This window comes from Pseudophryne corroboree, chromosome 3, assembly GCF_028390025.1.
Source record: "Pseudophryne corroboree isolate aPseCor3 chromosome 3, aPseCor3.hap2, whole genome shotgun sequence".
NCBI lineage: Eukaryota > Metazoa > Chordata > Amphibia > Anura > Myobatrachidae > Pseudophryne > Pseudophryne corroboree.
This window is the reverse complement of record NC_086446.1, coordinates 688,991,464-689,012,956: the sequence shown is the minus strand read 5'-3', so window position 1 is coordinate 689,012,956 and position 21,493 is coordinate 688,991,464. Positions and strand designations below refer to the sequence as shown.

The window sequence follows — 21,493 nt, the reverse complement described above, 5'->3', positions numbered from 1 at the left end:
TCTGGGCTTCTCTGTTCACCTTGTGTTTATTTTGTTACCCTATCACCTTCTGTGTACGTAATGTCATATTCCCCAGTCTGTCTGTGAGTTCATTTGTTTTGCATCCCTATCCGTTCAGACACCAGTACATTCCTGCAGGCACTGGTGTGCATAACAGTTCAGACACCAGTACATTCCTGCAGGCACTGGTGTGCATAACATATTCAGCAGCCTAATACTCCTGTTGAAATTTTGTGGGAATATGGAGCATACCCCTCAAAATACGTTGCAACAGGTGGTCGATCAGGTGCAGGTCCTGACTCGACAATTTAATGATTTGTCCATTAAAATGCACACCTCCCAGGCCGCTGGCAGAGCTCCCGCAGCAGCAGCACCTTTAGGGGTTAAGGAGCCGAAAGTAAATCTCCCGGATCGTTTTTCTGGAGATCGCTCGCAGTTCTTTTGTTTCAAGGAGAGCTGCAAGCTGTACTTCTGGCTTAGGCCTCAGTCTTCTGGGTCGGAGATTCAGCGGGTGGGCATAGTGATTTCCTTGCTACAAGGAGACCCACAGGTCTGGGCATATGGGTTGCAGCCTGACTGTCCGTCGCTTAAAAGTGTTGATGTTTTTTTTACGGCACTGGGCATGTTGTATGATGACCCTGACAAGACGGCCTCAGCCGAGGCTCAGATTTCGATCCTTAAGCAAGGGCGAAGGCCAGCTGAGGTTTACTGTACAGAGTTTCGGAGGTTGGCCCATGATACCCAGTGGAATGACCCAGCCCTGAGACACCAGTACCGAAGAGGTCTTTCTAACCAGATAAAAGACCAACTGGTACAATATCCCTTGCCTGATAGCTTGGATCAGCTCATGCAGTTATCCATCCGGGTGGATAGACGGCTGAGAGAGCGTAGGCTTGAAAGGGAGACAGAGGTTTCCTTCTTTCCCAAGGGAACCTCAGACTCTGAGGAATTTTCCGAGGAGCCTATGCAGATTGGGGCTACCCGCCTCTCCTCGCGTGAGAAGACGCGGAGGAGACAGCAGGGGTTGTGTTTGTACTGTGGGAATAAAGGTCATGTGGTAGTATCATGCCCAGAAAAGCCGGAAAACTTCAGGGCCTGAGGGTGATGGGAAATATCCTGTCAGGCCAGAAGTCAGAATTTCCCAAGAAGACTTTTATCATTCCAGTGACCTTGAAGATCCTCTGTCAAACTGTCAAGACTGAGGCCTTTGTGGACAGTGGGGCCGACGGGGTTTTTATGGACCGCCAATTCGCCCTGAAACACTCTGTTCCCTTAGTACCCTTGGCATCGGAAATTGAGATTTGTGGGTTTAACGGGGAACCATTATCCCAAGGTAAAATTACCTCTTGCACTAGCCAGATTTCTTTGTTTATTGGAGCCACACACTCTGAAAAATTGTCCTTTTATGTGACTGTCTGTACTTTTGCCCCATTGGTGTTGGGGTTACCCTGGTTAAGGGCCCACAATCCTCAATTTGACTGGGTCTCTGGGGAGATTCTTAGTTGGGGTACTGATTGTTTCAGGAGTTGCTTGAGCCTTCCAGTCAGGCTCTCGCAGCTAAGTTTGCCAGGATTGCCAGGGTGTTATGCAGATTTTGCGGACGTGTTCTCCAAAAAAGTTGCAGAGGTACTACCTCCCCATCGCCCCTATGACTGTGCCATTGATTTGTTGCCAAATGCTAAGCTTCCCAAGAGCAGGTTGTACTCCCTGTCACGGCCTGAGACTCAGGCTATGGCAGAGTACATTCAGGAGAACTTGGCTAAGGGATTTATCAGACCTTCACAGTCTCCAGTTGGGTCGGGGTTCTTCTTCGTGGGTAAAAAGGACGGTTCGTTGCGACCCTGCATCGACTTCAGGGAATTGAACCGTATCACGATTAAAAACTCATACCCACTGCCTCTCATTTCGGTCTTGTTTGACCAGCTTTGTACTGCCACCATTTTTTCTAAGATTGACCTACGCGGGGCGTACAATGTAATCCGAATAAGAGAGGGGGATGAATGGAAGACTGCCTTTAATACCCACTCAGGGCATTATGAATATTTGGTGATGCCTTTTGGGCTCTGTAATGCCCCGGCAGTCTTCCAGGATTTCATGAACGATGTACTCAGGGAATATTTGGATAGATTCTTAGTTGTATACTTAGATGACATCCTAATCTTCTCCCATTCCCTGGAGGAACATCGGAAGCATGTACGCTTAGTCCTCCAGAAACTCAGAGACCACTGGCTTGGGGCGAAGCTGGAGAAGTGCGAATTTGAAGTTCAGCAAATCGCATTTCTAGGATATATTATCTCCCCAGAAGGTTTCCAAATGGAGGGTTCCAAGGTACAGGCAGTCCTGGATTGGGTGCAGCCCACTAGTTTGAAGGCGCTTCAGCGTTTCCTGGGCTTTGCAAATTTTTATAGACGATTTATTGCTGGATTTTCGTCTATAGTGGCGCCCTTGGTGGCACTCACTAAGAAAGGGGCGGATGTTGCTCACTGGTCTTGTGAGGCTAAAGCGGCTTTTGCCCGTCTCAAAAGGGCATTTGTCTCGGCCAAGGTGCTGCGACACCCAGATCCAGAGCGTCCTTTTGTGGTGGAGGTGGATGCCTCTGAGATGGGTATTGGGGCAGTGCTCTCTCAGGTGGGAGTGTCTGCTAATCGCCTTCATCCCTGTGCTTATTTTTCCCGTAAATTTTCGCCTGCCGAGATGAATTATGACGTGGGTAACCGGGAATTGTTGGCTATTAAGGATGCACTCGAGGAGTGGAGACACTGGCTTGAGGGGGCTAAGTTTGTGGTCTCAATTCTCACCGACCATAAGAATCTGGCATATTTAGAGTCAGCGAAGCATCTCAATGCCAGGCAGGCACGATGGGCTTTGTTTTTTGCTTGCTTTAATTTTTTGATAACATATCGCCCTGGGTCAAAAAACATCAAGGCTGATGCGCTCTCGCGGAGTTTTGCTCCAATCCAGGAGACCACGAGGAGCCGTTGCCCATTGTGTCCCCATCATGTATTAAAGTGGGCATTGCCCAGGACCTCTTGTCATTGGTCCTTAGAGCACAGGAGCAGGCTCCTCCAGACCTTCCGGTAGGTCTTTTGTTTGTGCCTCCTAGGTTAAGACAGCGAGTGTTCCTGGAATTCCATGCCAAGAAGTCGGCAGGTCACCCGGGTATTGCCAGAACTCAGGAGTTGCTATCTAGGGCGGTGTGGTGGCCCTCGGTGGCTAAGGATGTGGATCAGTGGGTTCGGGCATGTGACATCTGTGCCCGAAATAAGACTCCTAGAGGGGTTCCTGTTGGCCCATTACATCCACTCTCTATTCCATCTAAGCCATGGACCCACATTTCAATGGATTTTGTGGTGGACTTGCCCAAATCCTCGGGGATGACAGCCATCTGGGTTGTCGTTGACAGGTTTTCGAAGATAGCGCACTTCGTTCCACTGGTTGGGCTGCCATCGGCCAGACGCCTGTCTGAATTATTTATGCTGCATGTTGTGCGTCTCCACGGGTTGCCACTTGATGTGGTCTCTGACCGCGGATCCCAGTTTGTGGCCAAATTCTGGAGGGCATTTTGTTCCGATCTCCAGATTTCTGTCAGCTTGTCGTCAGGCTACCATCCGCAGTCTAATGGGCAGACTGAAAGGGTGAACCAGTCCTTGGAGCAGTTCCTCAGGTGCTATGTCTCCAAGTGTCAGACTGACTGGGTTGCTCATCTGTCCATGGCGGAGTTTGCCTATAACAACGCGGCTCACTCTGCTACAGGGATCTCTCCCTTCCTTTGTGTGTATGGGCATCATCCTAAGGCCAATTCTTTTGACCCCCTGGACTTCACGCCTGGTGGTTCCTCTGTGGTTTCGGTCCTTAGAGGTATTTGGAGGAAAGTGAAGAAAGCCCTTGTGTCTGTGTCATTAGTGACCAAAAGGGTTTTTGATAAGCGGAAAAGACCCTGCAGCTTCAAATTAGGAGACTTCGTCTGGTTGTCTACCAAGAATTTGAAGTTGAGACAGCCATCTCATAAGTTAGGCCCCCGGTTCATCGGCCCTTATAAGATCACCAGGGTTATCAATCCGGTGGCATTTCAGTTAGATCTGCCCCGTTCTTTGGGTATCAATAAAACATTTCATTGTTCCCTTTTAAAACGGGCGATTAGTAATCCTTCTTCCAGTGGAAGACCTTCCCCTCTTCTGATACGTGGCCAGAAGGAGTTTGTTGTTGAAAGGATTCTTGACTCCAAGATGGTTCGGGGTCGGCTGTCATTTTTGGTGCACTGGAAGGGGTATGGCCCGGAGGAGCGGTCGTGGGTGCGCAGTTGTGATCTTCATGCCCCCAGACTGATACGCTCTTTCTTCTCGCAGTTCCCCTATAAACCCGGTGGTAGGGGTTCTTTGACCCTTCGTCAGAGGGGGGGTACTGTTAGGGTCTCCTGCCCTGTGCTGCCACGTCGTCATGGCAACCGGGAGACAAGTGCTAGCGGAGTAACCTGAGCGCAGCTGATACTCCGGTTCGGGTCTTTTGCTGTGCAGTGGTTACAGGCTCTGTGCACGGCAGGGGATCCAGTGCTGGTTTTTGTGCTCACAGTCTGTGAGGTCTGAGTGGGGCGTGGACAGCACCTGCTATATAAGGCCTCTTCTCAGGTTAAGCAGATGCTGCTGAATCTTTGTTGGTTAGTTAGTTCCTGAAAGTTAGCCAGTACTGTGTAGCTTTGTATTTGTTGTTGCTTACTGCAAATAGGCCTGGGGATTTGGTACTACACTCTGCCAATCCAGACCTAGCAGTAAGACTGGAGTCAGTCGTTTAACTTGCTGGGGTTCTTTTGCTACTCTGTGAACTTAGCAAGTTTGCGGCTGTATTCTCAGATTTGCCTGCCTAAATCCTGTCTCACTGTGCAAGGTGTTCAGGTGTCAGGTTAGTGGCAGTAAGATGAATCTGTGCACTGCAAGTGAGTATTAGGATTGTGGAGACTCTCCTTGTGTCTATTATTCCATCTCTGACCAAGGAGTTTACTGCCACACCCGTTGGTAACCCTTTAGGGTTTTGCTGTTGCCCTTAGCAACAGCATTTCAGGTTCTCTACGTATTAAAACACAACATCTTGCTTTTTCCATCTGAACATTCCTAATAATAGGGAGACACCCAGTTTCTTAGCCTCTGGGCTTCTCTGTTCACCTTGTGTTTATTTTGTTACCCTATCTCCTTCTGTGTACGTAATGTCATATTCCCCAGTCTGTCTGTGAGTTCATTTGTTTTGCATCCCTATCCGTTCAGACACCAGTACATTCCTGCAGGCACTGGTGTGCATAACAGTTCAGACACCAGTACATTCCTGCAGGCACTGGTGTGCATAACACCTACGTTCAGCTCTGCATCAGCTCCAGTATGAGGAATGACGAGAATAGTGTATTTAACTCTCGCTGCTCCAAATTATAGAGGAAAAGTGATACGGAAAGCCTTATAAGCATTCTGAATAACATACATCCCGACATATGGAAAGAGGGAATGCTCGTAGCGTGCCGAAGGTGTGCGTACAGAAAAGGTTCATGGCTCCCGACAAGGAGATGTGACATGCCATCATGCCCCCATTTTCTTCACTCTGGGGGCGTGCCCAACCCTTCCCAGAACTGCTGGGCTGCTCCCGGGCTCTCCCCCACACTGTTTAAATGACGTGTGTATGCGCACGTTATGTATCCACTCGCTGCTATGCTGTACATAGCTGATGTCACAACTGAGGGTTTAGGCTGACGGGAGGAAGCCTCAGTTGTAGGGGCTGGAATGAAGTTAAACTTAGATGGTTTAATCAGACCCCTGGACATGTAAGTGTGGAAGGAAACCCGAAGGTGTGACCATGACAAGCAGGTTAAAAGTCAAATGAAAGTTTATTAAACAGACTCCGTATAATCACAACAGCGTTCACAGTCAGTATTAGCAGTGGCAGATAATACAGTTCCTGGATCACTAAACCATAAAAGGTATAACAGGGCACTGGTAGGTTGCAGAACGGATGTTATAGTCCTTGGGTAGAATAACCTTACCAGGCCAAGCTGTAGTAGTGGAGACAACCGAGGAACACGCCAGTAGGTGTATGAGATGATGCTGGTAACTGGAATGCACTGTAGGAGTCACTGGACGGAACCAGCCAGATGGTGGAGACACGGAGTTAAAACTGAAAGATGCTAGGGTGCGTGGAAACAGATGAAATGAAGAGTGGTTACCGGTGGTAGTGGATACTGCTGGTAAGTAGAAATCCGCTGGGAGAACACCGGCTCTTTAAGGAGGCTGAATTCTGTTGGAAGCAGGTTGCTGGAAACAGATGGGTTAATAGCTGAAAGCTTGGAAGCTGGAAGCAAACGAAGTAATAGCTGAAAGCTGGATCAGTCACAGAGGATTGCAAAGTCAGGCTGTACCGCAGGATGGAAAGCAGGTGCGGGTCTCTTCGTGGATGCTGGAGACAGGAGCTGGAACCTAGAGAAACAAGCCACAGGAGAGAGAGACTGGAACAAGGTATGACATTCAAAGCACTGACATCTATCTGGCCCAGACACAGGATACTTATACCTGCTGCTATGCAGGCATTGGCTGGGCAATTATGCAGATTCCAGAGACGGTGGATTGGAGGAATTGGAGCATGTGATCAAATCCAACATGGCTGCGCCCATGCTGGAACCTGGAGGGAAAACTGGTTTGAAATGAAATGTGCAAACATAATGATAATGGCGGCGCCGGCCGCGGAGGACAGGAGACGCCAGATGACAATTATATGCTGAGACACTTGGAGGGCAGCAGAGGCCGCGGCAGGCATGATACATGATTCTGAGAACCTGCAGCAATAACACAGTAACGGCGGCGGAGGCCGCGAGACGCCATGTTGGATTCAAACATGGCGCCGCTGTGGTAGTGTCTCAGAATGACAGGAGGGATGTGCAGAGTGTTGACACAGATGAGATCCGGATTTGGAACGCTGGGCCAGTCTCAGAAGACACCTAAACGGCAGGTAATGGCGTCCAGATACCCGGATCGTGACAGCTGAGGTGAGAGAGAGAGCTCCCCTAACCTTTCCGGCCCGCGGCTGGTGATAGCAGGACAGTGCCAGAATAGTCAGACTGTGCCACCTAAAGGACATTTAGGGAATATGGTATAATGGCTTCAAGTCCTGTTTTATTATATCAATATAAACATATGTACATTACATATCATAATTTGCATTCACAAAATGTAGATTTTGTTTTGCATTTCTGTTATAATAAAACATGGCAGTTTTAATGCTGGGTGAACTAGTTTGACAAAATGCAAGAGAAATATGACTCCATAGAGAGGTACTAACAGATACAGTGTGCATGTGGGGTGGTAAACGTGTATATAGAGAAATATACATACTAGCAATGAAGAATAGTATATTTACCATAGTATGTATATTTTATGGCAGGTATCATAAATCCTGTCGAATGTCATCATTTCCTGTGTGTGTGCGCCATCACTGTACTGGCACTGATCACATTATGAGTAGCTTATCTGTAAAGGGTGCACAATGGTGGTCATTCCGAGTTGATCGCTCGCTAGCTGCTTTTAGCAGCAGTGCAAACGCTAAGCCGCTGCCCTCTGGGAGTGTATTTTATATTAGCAGAAGTGCGAACGAAAGGATCGCAGAGCGGCTACAAAAAAATGTTGTGCAGTGTCAGAGTAGCTCCAGACCTACTCACTTCAGACTAATCAGTTCCTGTTTTGACGTTTTTACACACACTCCCTGAAAACGGTCAGTTACCTCCCAGAAACGCCCACTACCTGTCAATCACTCTGCAGCCAGCAGTGCGACTGAAAAGCTTCAGTAGACCTTGTGTGAAACTACATCGTTTGTTGTAATAGTACGACGCGCGTGCGCATTGTGCCGCATACGCATGCGCAGAAGTGTTGATTTTTTGCCTGATCGCTGCGTTGCGACCAAAAACTGCTAGCGAACAACTCGGAATGACCACCAATGTCTGGTGCACATGAAACCATGATTCCAGGGGTCCCCGTGTTGCACACCCTGCATCCAAGACTTACTACAGTAGCTACCCATGCAGTCCCCACAGGAGCCATCTTTGCTAGAGTCTGGAGTCTAGCACCGTGCTAGAGTCTGTGCCCTCTTCTGCGCACGCACCATCTTTCTGAATATGTCACAAGAAAGGTGTGTGTGTGTGTGTGTGTGTGTGTGTGTGTGTGTGTGTGTTTGTGTGGTGGTGGTGGGGAGTTGCACTGTGGGGGGCAGCGCCTGCTGCACATAGGCTTCCCCAGCTCTTAAAATGCCCCCTGCACATCATGTCCTTTTTACTACATGGTTGTCCAGAACATGACAAGTGTTCAAACCACACACACACCTTAAAGCATAAAGTACTGTTCCATTTGGGTAAATCCGTATGAGACGGTTCTCCACAGTGATGTCATGAAGGAAAGACTTTTTTGAATCAACTATAAATGTGTCTGGCACCCACAGCAGCTCCACCAGACGACCATCTAAACTTAAGCTCTTGTTGCCTTCAAAGCAGAGCCTTTCATCTGTCCAGCGTTGTCTCAGGAATATGGTCGCCGTGTAATCCTGGAAAACACAGAAACTGTTAAAAACCTAACAAAAGCCTGTTTAGAAATGACTGAGCAGTGCACTACAACCCAAAACAGCAAACCTGATATTGGCACTATAAAGCCAGGTACACACAAAACGATATGTGAACCCGGCGATAACGGCAGCGACGGGACCCAGCGCAAGTGACGACATTGGCAGCAACGGAGCGGAGGGGAGCGGGGTCATTCTGCATTCTGCAGCATGGCCCTCACTGGCGATGTCGCCTGTCGGACCTGCATGCAGGTCCAACGGAGGATGTCCGGATGATGCGCAGGAGCATGCATCGTCAGTGACATAGTGTATACACACTAGACGATATCGTGAATGATGTATCGGAATCAGACACATCGTCCAGGATATCATTTAGGGTGTACCTGGCTTAAGGTCTAGCTCAAGTTAGACATTAAGGGGAGATTTATCAAAACTTAGAGAGTTAAAGTGGAGAGAGATGAGGTACCAACCAATCAACTCCTAACTGCCATCTTTCAAACACAGCCTGTAAAATGACAGTTAGGAGCTGATTGGTTGTTACTTTATCTCTCTACACTTTTTCTATCTCCAAGCTTTTATAAATATCCCCAAATGATGCCTGACTGGTTGCTATGCGATACAGCACGTATGCTCCATTAAGGATAGCCATACGTAATTTTATTAGCTTTTTTCCCCTCACCAAAGGCTTTTTAAACAAATCAGTTACAATACTTAATTCAGTAACTATTTCTTTTAACAAAAGTACAGTACTTGTGTGACCATGACACAAAAAACAGCATAGCCCAATTTATCCTACAAAGGGAAAAAATTACTTTCCTCATTTGAAACTGGACTATTATAAAAGGAATCTGGTCAGGATCCCGGCATTTGAAATACCGACGCCAGAATCCCAACACTACTCAGAATGCTCGCAGTCATTCACTGTGTGCACTTCACAATCAGAGCAGCTGGGCGGCATTCTCAACCTACCGAAGAAGAAGCTCCTGATCAGTAGCGGCTCTTGCCACGGGCAAGCAGGCTTTTTGCCCGGGCTGCCGCTGTCCTGAGGGCGTCGCTGCCACTGCAGGAGCCATTATGGCCGGTGCCAAGGCGGTGTGCCTGACGCCATCGCGCACCGCACGGCATTGTGGGATCAGACGCTAGAGGTCATAATTGACCTCTATTGTCTGTGCAGTGTGCGGCGCTATGGGAGAGACGTCATGACGTCTCTCCCATAGATCCGAGGAGCGGCGGTCGAAGATGGAGGACAGCAGCAGCGGTCGAGAAGCAGGAGCAGGGCTGGGAAGTATTTTTTGTTTTTGTTTATTTAAGCGCCGCTACTAGGGGCACAGCAACAGGGGGCAAAACTACAGAGGCACAACTACTGAGGGCACAGCAACAGGGGACACAACTACTGAGGGCACAGCAACAGGGGGCAAAACTACAGGGGCACAACTATTGAGGGCACAGCAACAGGGGGCAAAACTACAGAGGCACAACTACTGAGGGCACAGAAACAGGGGACACAACTACTGAGGGCACAGCAACAGGGGGCAAAACTACAGGGGCACAACTACTGAGGGCACAGCAACAGGGGGCAAAACTACAGGGGCACAACTACTGAGGGCACAGCAACAGGGGGCAAAACTAGTGGCACAACTACTGAGGACACAGCTACAGGGGACAAAACTACAGAGGCACAACTACTGAGGGCACAGCAACAGGGGACACAACTACTGAGGGCATAGCAACAGGGGGCAAAACTACAGGGGCACAACTACTGAGGGCACAGCAACAGGGGGCAAAACTACAGAGGCACAACTACTGAGGGCACAGCAACAGGGGACACAACTACTGAGGGCACAGCAACAGGGGGCAAAACTACAGGGGCACAGCAACAGGGGGCAAAACTACAGGGGCACAACTACTGAGGGCACAGCAACAGGGGGCAAAACTACAGTGGCACAACTACTGAGGACACAGCTACAGGGGGCAAAACTACAGTGGGCAAATCTACTGGGGGCACAACTACAGGGGTCATAAGTGTGACCATGCCCCTTCCCTATGAAGCCATGCCCCTATGGTGCGCACTAACCCTTTTTTACCTATTTGGGGGGGGCGCCAAAGGATACTTTCGCCCTGGGAGCCACAAGGTCTAGAACCGGCCCTACTCCTTATGCTTCCTAGCCCAGCCCGTGCCTGCTTGAAAGTAGATGGATTCAGAGTGTGGGACAGACAATGGTGTGTTTGAAGGTGACAAGGAGAGAGGTTTAGAAGGTGAGCGAAGTACAGTAAGAGTGAGCACCAATAGAGAAGCAGCAGAGTGATTGGTAAGTAGTAAGAATTGGTGTTGAGGGGGCAGGTGAAGGAGAACAAGATGAGGGTACAATAATGTGATTGTCAGTGATGCAGGAAAATGAGGAAGCTATCATTATAAGGTGAAAGTGAAGCAGAGAGGGATTTTCTCAGTGCTGTTTCACAGTGCGGGAGAAACATTCTTTGGAGGTACAGTAGCAGATCAGTCTAGAATTGTAATTCTCAAACTCAAGGCACACTAACAGTTCAGGTCTCAAGTGTTTCCCTGTTTGATCACAGGTGAGTTAACCATCTGTGCTCTAACATGTATATCTTTTAAACGTGAACTGTTAAGGGTATAGATGTGTCCCGCTACAGTCTTGCTGCTGTTAGCAGTGTGCTGTATTGGGTGGTTGAGTATGCGTGACCGGCGGTCACCATACCGATGGCAGGATCCCGGCGGCGATGTGCCAGCAAGGGGGCACACCACAAGGTGTGGTAATAGTCCCTGCTAGTCGGCATGCCGACTGTCGGGATTGTATGTGGGCGGGATGTAGTGGGACGACATGCCGTCTGCGTATGTATCACAGGTGGCTGCCATTAGAATGAATGGGAGCGCAGGTGGATCCCTTTCATTTCAATGTATGGCATAGTGTACAATGGGGGTAATTCTGAGTTGATCGCAGCAGGAACTTTGTTAGCAGTTGGGCAAAACCATGTCCACTGCAGCGGGGGCAGATATAACATGTGCAGAGAGAGTTAGATTTGGGTGTGGTGTGTTCAATCTGCAATCTAAATTGCAGTGTAAAGATAAAGCAGCCAGTATTTACCCTGCACAGAAACAAAATAACCCACCCAAACCTGGAGTACTGATGTGACAGGGTCTGATCACCTGACCATGAGCTAACCAATCCTGTGCCAGCCTGAGACTCCCTGAATCACCTAACTCCAATCTCCGAGGACCAGGAGGTATAAGTAGAGAGACCTGTTTTACAGAAGCAGCAAGTTCCTTGAGTCACACAGCTCAGTGTGAGCTTAGAAGCTGAGTTCCCTAAGAGGTAACACTATTACCTTTGTTCCTGTTAATCTTTGCTCTTTTGCTACCCAGTACTGATTACAATTGTTTTACCAGTTATATCCAGTATTCTTCAGTCTCGTCTTAAAGACACAGCCGCAGTATTCTTCAGTCTCGTCTTAAAGACACAACCGCAGTATTCTTCAGTTTTGTCTTAAAGTCACAGCAACAGTCTTCAGTTCTTCTTCAGCCTCGTCTTAAAGTCACAGCCACAGTCATTGTTCTTCATACAGAGTGCAACAGCAACGTTTTACAATTATTAACTCCATTCTTCAGTTCAGTCATTGGGGTAACCTCAGCCTCTGTGAATTATCGTTACTCCAATAAATCTTACTTTTTGTACCTACTTCATCGTCCATAGTTTCCCTTGAGCTCTTCATCTCACTGATTCCCACAGACCATCCATTATACACACAGTCTTCCAGTTACCCGCACAGACTTCACATACACTCCGGGTTCACAAAACTACAGTCATGACACTGGGAGAGAGACAGTAATGTTTTAAGAATAGGTGCAGGGTGTGCAGTACACATAGGCCACTGAACCTGGACGGCCCTGTGCCTTCCACCCTGCACTCATTGTTTTCCACCACTGCTGCAGCAGAGCTGGCTGCCCAGAGAATAACATATAAAGTTGAGTCTAGAGAGCTACTCAACAGATCACTGCTGCTTTGTGGTTACTCTCCATCTCCCATGCAGCAACTCTTCTCTGCTCCTGGGAGTCGGTGCTAATGGCTCTCTCTGGTTGAATGAGAAGCTGGAGGGGCTGCACCTGAGAAGAAATGACTGCAACCCCTGCCCTTAGATCATGGCCATCAGGAGAGCAAGCACCAGCAGCACCCCTAAACCGAGCCACATGAAGCCACATCCAAACCCAAGAAGGATAAGATCAGCCCCAACTCAGATCAGCTCCAGATCAGCCTGATGCTAAGAGCTAGCATAAAAAAAGAGAGCAGTGAGTCAGGGCAGCAAGTATTGTAGGTGGAAACATTATTTTGTAATCAGAGCTTTGCTGGACATGGCTTTTGTATTACTTTTTTTGTTGTTCGCAGTTAGTGAAAATCAATGTACCTATTTGAAGTTATTTTGAAATTTGGTTATATATTTATGGAGTTCACTTAACAAATATAAAAGTTGGTTTACAAAGTAGTACAATATATATTGCCATTTTTTTTTAGAAAATAGATACAGGGGTGTTTTAAGAACTGTAGGGTCAGGGCTAGGCTGTGGGGAGGAGGAGTTAGGGTTAGGCACCACCGGGGGGTGGGGGGGCTAGGTTTAGGCACTAAAGGGGAGGGATATGGTTAGGCTGCGGGAAGGGGGGGTTAGGTTTAGTCACTAAGGGGGTAGGTTAGGCACTAAGTGGGTAGGTTATGGTTAGGGAATGACTGCGGGAAGGGAGAGTTAGGGTTAGGGTGGTAGGGGGTGAAGTTAGAATACTTTCCTCAATCCTGTCAGTACAGTGATCATCGGAATGCCGGCATCGGTATTGTGACCTCCAGCATCCCGTGTGCCGGTCACGCATACCGATCCCGCCAGGGGGGAGGACAACGGTTTACTGATTACCCAGCCTGGGCTTGTATTAGGCCCGTTCAGCTCTCGGCAGCCCTGTCTGGCACTACAAACAGTCACACTTTCGTTTTGGGGGGAAAAGAAGGGGGGCTATACTGTATTATACAAATAAAGACCTCTGCACACAGACTGACTAATTTCTTAAAAAAACACTTGAGAGGAAGAGTACAGTAGGTAATGGCCAGAGAGAGTGAAGTGATATTTGGTGAAACCAGATGGAGATTAATGGACTTTAGGCCTGTTTCTCTATTAAGCTTTACATTGCTCTTGGCTATACAGATGTCAAATAGCCCCATTTGGCGTGCCACAGTCTTTGCAAGTATGCTGCGCCATGCGTCCCACCAGACACATTTGCATGTTATTTGCATCACTAATGCAAAAAAAAGTACAATGCATGGACAATGGCGCTGGTATTCCATGCAGTTGCTGTTTGCTAATCAGATGCTCGCAAGCTCTGTCCCTGCATGCGATAAATGATACATACGTGCAATGTAATCAATTATCACAGTGCGGATTCAGGCGATTTTATCACCTCATATCTGCATCCTTGAATGCGGATAGTGATAAATAGGCCCCTAAGCAGGGGTTAAAGTGAGGTGGAACGGGGCGGAACTGCGTTCCGTCAGTTCCACTTGGAGACGGAACGCAGTTCTGCTTCCTCCGGCTCACCTAACTCGATGTGTCCCCGGCGCTGCAAGGAGATGCCAGGCGCCTGCTGAGATTGTGGTTCCAGCGGACGCCCGGCTCTCACTCCACAGCAGAAGCCGGCGGCAGGAGCTCACTACTGAGCTCTGGCTTCCGGCTCTGTCAGTGTGCACTATGGGAGAGACGTCATGACGTCTCTCTCATTGTGCTGAGGAGCGGACGCCAGGAGGATCACAGTGATCGGACACGGGAGCGGGGCTTGATAAGTATGGTGTTTTTTGTTTGTTTTTTAAATATGTGTGAATGAGTGTATTAGCGGTGCATCCACTGGGGGCAAGCTACAGGGGGGCAATCTACTGGGGGCAAGCTACAGGGGGCTAACCACTGGGGGCAATCTACTGGGGGCAATCTACAAGGGGGCAAGCTACTGGGGGCAAACTACAAGGGGGCAAGCTACTAGGGGCAAACTACAAGGGGGCAAGCTACTGAGCAAACTACAAGGGGGCAAACTACAGGGGCACATTACTAATGGGGCAAACTACAGGGTCGCATTACTACTGGGGGCATAACTACAGGGGCGCATTATAACTGGGGGCATAACTACAGGGGCATTACTACTTGGGGCATAACTACAGGGGCTAAACTACTGGGGGCATTACTACTTGGGGACTAAACTACAGGCAGACTAAACTACTGGGGGTATAACTACAGGGGCTAAACTACTGGGGGTATTACTACTTGGTGGCATTACTACTGGGGGCAAACTACATGGAGCTAAACTACTGGGGGCATAACTGCAGGGGCTAAACTACAGGGGGCATTACCACTGGGGGCTAAACTACATGGGGCAAACTACATGAGGACTAAACTACAGGGGCTAAACTACTGGGGGCATTACTACTGGGAGGCTAAACTAAAGTGGGGGTAAACTACTGGGGTCATAACTGCAGGGGAATTACTAATGGGGGCTAAACTACTGGTGGCATAACAACTGGGGCTAAACTACTGGGGGAATTACTACAGGCGACATTACTACTGGGGCAATACTACACAGGGGCATTACCATTAAGGGTATTACTAATGGGGGAACTACTAATGAGTGCATTGTAAAGGGGCACTTCATAAGGGGCATCACTCCTGGGGACATAAGGGGCACTACTACTGGGGGCATTGCATAAGGGGCACCACTACTATGGACTCTATATAAGGGGCACTACCACTGTAGGCACTACCAGTACTGTGGACATTGCATAAGGAGCACTACTACTATGGGCATTGTAAAAGGGGCGCTACCACTGTGGGCATTGTGTATTACAGGGTGCTACTAATGTGGGCATTATGTGTATTAGGGGTGCTACTACTGTGGGCATTATTACTATTGTGTGACCATGTCCCTTTCTTTTTGAGACCACGCCCCTTTTTGCCTTTATTGCATGGGTGCCAGGGGGGAGTAGGGGGGGGAAACCACCACCTCTCTAGGACCACTTTAAGCACTGCCGCTAAGTATTAAATAAGGCAATGCTACAAAGTACTAATTTAATAACAATTAGATAATGTGTTTGAATTTTTGAGACATGACTATAGTATAAGAGCTTCAATTTAGGAATATACAAATCCTGCAAATCTGAACACTGAGATCTTTATTCCAAGAAGTAGCAAAACTGTGCAGATTCTTACCATGTTAATCTCTGATATTGTATCAATGCTGGCAATATCCAAACTCATTCCCACTGTCACAGGTCCATCTGTAAGAAGTTAATCACAATGAGAATTAGACATAGAATCCTGCAGGTGAACAGCTGTCTGCATCTCATCAGTATTAAATGAGCAATTAACAAGAGCTGTACTAAAATATACTGTGCAAATTACTTTGCTCTTGTCTATATCATCGTGAATTGACAGACCTTCAATAAGTCACTAAGGGGTCTATTTGTCAAAGGCAAATAGACCTAAAATCCTACAAAACTCATGATTTAGGGATGAGTTTTATTTATGCAAAAAAAGAGCAAAAATGGAAAAAAGAAAATATTTTCTTTTGGGTGAATGTGGAACTTGAGTCCTGAGTCCAGTGAGCATTTGGGAGTTGGGAGACAGCTGACTGGCCTGATGACCGGTGAGACTACTACAAAGTTAGGATTAATGCACTTGCCAAAGTAAGTCACTTATATTTGCGTGCATTAAATTCTAATTACTGTGCACAACTACAGTAGCTATGACAAACCCCACACAAAGTAAAGAAACTGGTAAAATTTAGTAACTTTCCTACCTTGCATCTTTCAATAAGAAAATGACTGTTTAACGTACGGGTAGGTCAAGTGACAGAGCATTGGTAAAACTGATTTAATAAGTTGAAAGAGACTCAGTTGAGACTCATGCAGTCATCCCCCTGCTACTGTGTAAACTGAAATATACTGAAGCTGGATCAGTAGGAACCAGTGGCGTGCGGTGAGGTCAGAGGCTGGTGAGGCACTACAGCCATAATGTCCGCCGAATCCTGCCGATGACCCCTACCGCCGCCGAGCCAATGCCCACTACTGCCACTTAGCCGATGCCTGCTGCCACCGCCAATGGCTTACAAACTAGCCCACCATCAACTGACCCAGCCCTCCGCCACTAATTTGCACCTCAGTCCGATGCCGCCAATGCCCGCTGCCTGCCTGCTCATCATACTTGTGATATATTGTACATTTTTATAGAAAAAAAATAAGAATTTACTTACCGATAATTCTATTTCTCATAGTCCGTAGTGGATGCTGGGACTCCGTAAGGACCATGGGGAATAGCGGCTCCGCAGGAGACTGGGCACAAAAGTAAAAGCTTGAACTAGCTGGTGTGCACTGGCTCCTCCCCCTATGACCCTCCTCCAAGCCTCAGTTAGGATACTGTGCCCGGACGAGCGTACACAATAAGGAAGGATATTGAATCCCGGGTAAGACTCATACCAGCCACACCAATCACACCGTACAACCTGTGATCTGAACCCAGTTAACAGTATGATAAACGAAGGAGCCTCTGAAAAGATGGCTCACAACAATAATAACCCGAATTTTGTAACAATAACTATATACAAGTATTGCAGACAATCCGCACTTGGGATGGGCGCCCAGCATCCACTACGGACTATGAGAAATAGAATTATCGGTAAGTAAATTCTTATTTTCTCTAACGTCCTAAGTGGATGCTGGGACTCCGTAAGGACCATGGGGATTATACCAAAGCTCCCAAACGGGCGGGAGAGTGCAGATGACTCTGCAGCACCGAATGAGAGAACTCTAGGTCCTCCTCAGCCAGGGTATCAAATTTGTAGAATTTAGCAAACGTGTTTGCCCCTGACCAAGTAGCTGCTCGGCAAAGTTGTAAAGCCGAGACCCCTCGGGCAGCCGCCCAAGATGAGCCCACCTTCCTTGTGGAATGGGCTTTTACATATTTTGGCTGTGGCAGGCCTGCCACAGAATGTGCAAGCTGAATTGTACTACAAATCCAACGAGCAATCGTCTGCTTAGAAGCAGGAGCACCCAGCTTGTTGGGTGCTTACAGGATAAACAGCGAGTCAGATTTCCTGACTCCAGCCGTCCTGGAAATATATATTTTCAGGGCCCTGACTACGTCCAGTAACTTGGAGTCCTCCAAGTCCCTAGTAGCCGCAGGCACCACAATAGGCTGGTTCACGTGAAACGCTGAAACCACCTTTGGGAGAAATTGAGGACGAGTCCTCAATTCTGCCCTATCCGTGTGAAAAATCAGGTAAGGGCTTTTATAAGATAAAGCCGCCAATTCTGAGACACGCCTGGCTGAAGCCAGGGCTAACAGCATTACCACCTTCCATGTGAGATATTTTAATTCCACAGTGGTGAGTGGTTCAAACCAATGTGATTTTAGGAACCCCAAAACCACATTGAGATCCCAAGGTGCCACCGGGGGCACAAAAGGAGGCTGTATATGCAGTACCCCTTTGACAAACGTCTGGACTTCAGGCACAGAAGCCAGTTCATTTTGGAAGAAAATCGACAGGGCCGAAATTTGAACCTTAATGGACCCTAATTTTAGGCCCATAGACAGTCCTGTTTGCAGGAAATGTAGGAAGCGACCCAGTTGAAATTCCTCTGTAGGGGCCTCTTTGGCCTCACACCACGCAACATATTTTCGCCAAACGCGGTGATAATGTTTCGCGGTTACATCCTTCCTGGCCTTTATCAGGGTAGGGATGACTTCTTCTGGAATGCCTTTTTCCTTCAGGATCCGGCATTCAACCGCCATGCCGTCAAACGCAGCCGCGGTAAGTCTTGGAACAGACAAGGTCCCTGCTGGAGCAGGTCCTTTCTTAGAGGTAGAGGCCACGGGTCCTCCGTGAGCATCTCTTGAAGTTCCGGGTACCAAGTCCTTCTTGGCCAATCCGGAACCACGAGTATAGTTCTTACTCCTCTCCTTTTTATGATTCTCAGTACTTTTGGTATGAGAGGCAGAGGAGGGAACACATACACTGACTGGTACACCCATGGTGTTACCAGAGCGTCCACCGCTATTGCCTGAGGGTCCCTTGACTTGGCGCAATATCTGTCTAGTTTTTTGTTGAGACGGGACGCCATCATGTCCACCTTTGGTTTTTCCCAACGGTTTACCATCTCTTGGAAGACTTCTGGATGAAGTCCCCACTCCCCCGGGTGAAGGTCGTGTCTGCTGAGGAAGTCCGCTTCCCAGTTGTCCACTCCCGGAATGAACACTGCTGTCAGTGCTATCACATGATTCTCCGCCCAGCGAAGAATCCTTGCAGCTTCTGCCATCGCCCTCCTGCTTCTCGTGCCGCCCTGTCTGTTTACGTGGGCGACTGACGTGATGTTGTCCGATTGGATCAATACCGCCTGACCCTGAAGCAGGGGTTTTGCTTGAGTTAGGGCATTGTAAATGGCCCTTAGTTCCAGAATGTTTATATGAAGAGATGTTTCCATGCTTGACCACAAGCCCTGAAAATTTTGTCCCTGTGTGTCTGCTCCCCAGCCTCTCAGGCTGGCATCTGTGGTCACCAGGATCCAATCCTGAATGCCGAATCTGCGGCCCTCTAGTAGATGAGCACTCTTCAGCCACCACAGAAGAGACACCCTTGTCCTTGGCGACAGGGTTATCCGCTGATGCATCTGAAGATGCGATCCGGACCATTTGTCCAGAAGATCCCACTGAAACGTTCTTGCATGGAATCTTCCGAATGGAATCGCTTCGTAAGAAGCCACCATTTTCCCAGGACCCTCGTGCACTGATGCACTGACACCTGGCCTGGTTTTAGGAGATTCCTGACTAGCTCGGATAACTCCCTGGCCTTCTCCTCTGGGAGAAACACCTTTTTCTGGACTGTGTCCAGAATCATTCCTAGGAACAGGAGACGTGTCGTTGGAATCAGCTGCGATTTTGGAATATTTAGAATCCACCCGTGCTGACGTAACACTAACTGAGATAGTGCTACTCCGACTTCTAACTGTTCCCTGGACCTTGCCCTTATCAGGAGATCGTCCAAGTAAGGGATAATTAAAACGCCTTTTCTTCGAAGAAGAATCATAATTTCGGCCATTACCTTGGTAAAGACCCGAGGTGCCGTGGACAATCCAAACGGCAGCGTCTGAAACTGATAATGACAGTTTTGTACTACAAACCTGAGGTACCCTTGGTGAGAAGGGTAGATTGGGACGTGGAGATAAGCATCTTTGATGTCCAGAGACACCATATAGTCCCCTTCTTCCAGGTTTGCTATCACTGCTCTGAGTGACTCCATCTTGAATTTGAACCTCTTTATGTAAGTGTTCAAGGATTTTAGATTTAAAATTGGTCTCACCGAGCCGTCCGGCTTCGGTACCACAAACAGCGTGGAATAATACCCCTTTCCCTGTTGTAGGAGAGGTACCTTGATTATCACCTGCTGGGAATACAGCTTGTGAATGGCTTCCAAAACTGCCTCCCTGTCGGAGGGAGACTTTGGTAGAGCAGACTTCAGGAACCGGCGAGGGGGAGACGTCTCGAATTCCAGTTTGTACCCCTGTGATACTACCTGCAGAATCCAGGGGTCCACTTGCGAGTGAGCCCACTGTGCGTTGAAATTTTTGAGACGGGCCCCCACCGTGTCCGAGTCCGCTTGTAAAGCCCCAGCGTCATGCTGAAGACTTGGCAGAAGCAGAGGAGGGCTTCTGCTCCTGTGAAGAGGCTGCCTGGTGCAGTCTTTTTCCTCTTCCTCTGCCCCGGGGCAGAAATGAGTGGCCTTTTGCCCGCCTGTACTTATGGGGACGAAAGGACTGAGTTTGAAAAGACGGTGTCTTTTTCTGCTGAGAGGTGACCTGGGGTAAAAAGGTGGACTTTCCGGCCGTTGCCGTGGCCACCAGGTCCGATAGACCGGCCCAAATAACTCCTCCCCTTTAAACGGCAATACTTCCATATGTCGTTTGGAATCCGCATCCCCTGACCACTGTCGCGTCCATAACGCTCTTCTGGCAGAAATGGACATAGCACTCACTCTTGATGCCAGGGTGCAAATATCCCTCTGTGCATCACGCATATATAGTAATGCATCCTTCAAATGCTCTATAGTTAGTAATATACTGTCCCTATCCAGGGTATCAATATTTTCAGTCAGGGAATCCGACCACGCAACTCCAGCACTGCACATCCAGGCTGATGCGATTGCTGGTCGCAGTATAACACCAGTATGTGTGTATATACCCTTCAGGATATTTTCCAGCCTTCTATCCGCTGGTTCTTTGAGGGCGGCCGTATCAGGAGACGGTAACGCTACTTGTTTAGATAAACGTGTGAGCGCTTTATCTACTCTAGGGGGTGTTTCCCAACGCGCCCTAACCTCTGGCGGGAAAGGGTATAGTGCCAATAATTTATTAGAAATTAGCACTTTTTTATCGGGGGAAACCCACGCTTTATCACACACCTCATTTAATTCATCTGACTCAGGAAAAGCTACTGGTAGTTTTTTCACTCCCCACATAATACCCTTCTTTGTGGTACTTGTAGTGTCAGAAATGTTCAATGCCTCCTTCATTGCCGTGATCATGTAACGTGTGGCCCTACTGGACATTACGTTTGTCTCCTCACCGTCGACACTGGACTCAGTATGTCTGGGTCTGTGTCGACCCACTGAGGTAACGGGCGTTTTATCGCCCCTGACGGTGTCTGAGACGCCTGGACAGGCACTAATTGATTTGTCGGCTGTCTCATGTCGTCAACAGTTTTTTGTAAAGTGCTGACATTGTCACGTAGTTCTTTAAATACAACCATCCAGTCAGGTGTCGACTCCCTAGGGGGTGACATCACTAATACAGGCAATTGCTCCGCCTCCTCACCAACATCGTCCTCATACATGTCG

General features: G+C 48.3%; 1 protein-coding gene across 2 annotated transcripts in view; it reads right to left on the bottom strand.

The window, feature by feature from the left end:
* LOC135056615 (gamma-aminobutyric acid receptor subunit pi-like) overlaps window positions 1-21,493 on the bottom strand; it is a 274,250-nt gene that overhangs the window by 52,077 nt on the left and 200,680 nt on the right. For both annotated transcript variants that reach the window (XM_063962015.1, XM_063962016.1), the window contains exons 6-7: window positions 15,817-15,884; window positions 8,342-8,559 (exon numbers count right to left, since the gene is read on the bottom strand). In XM_063962015.1, the coding sequence (XP_063818085.1) occupies window positions 8,342-8,559; window positions 15,817-15,884 (286 nt within the window). The remainder of the gene's footprint in view (window positions 1-8,341; window positions 8,560-15,816; window positions 15,885-21,493) is intronic.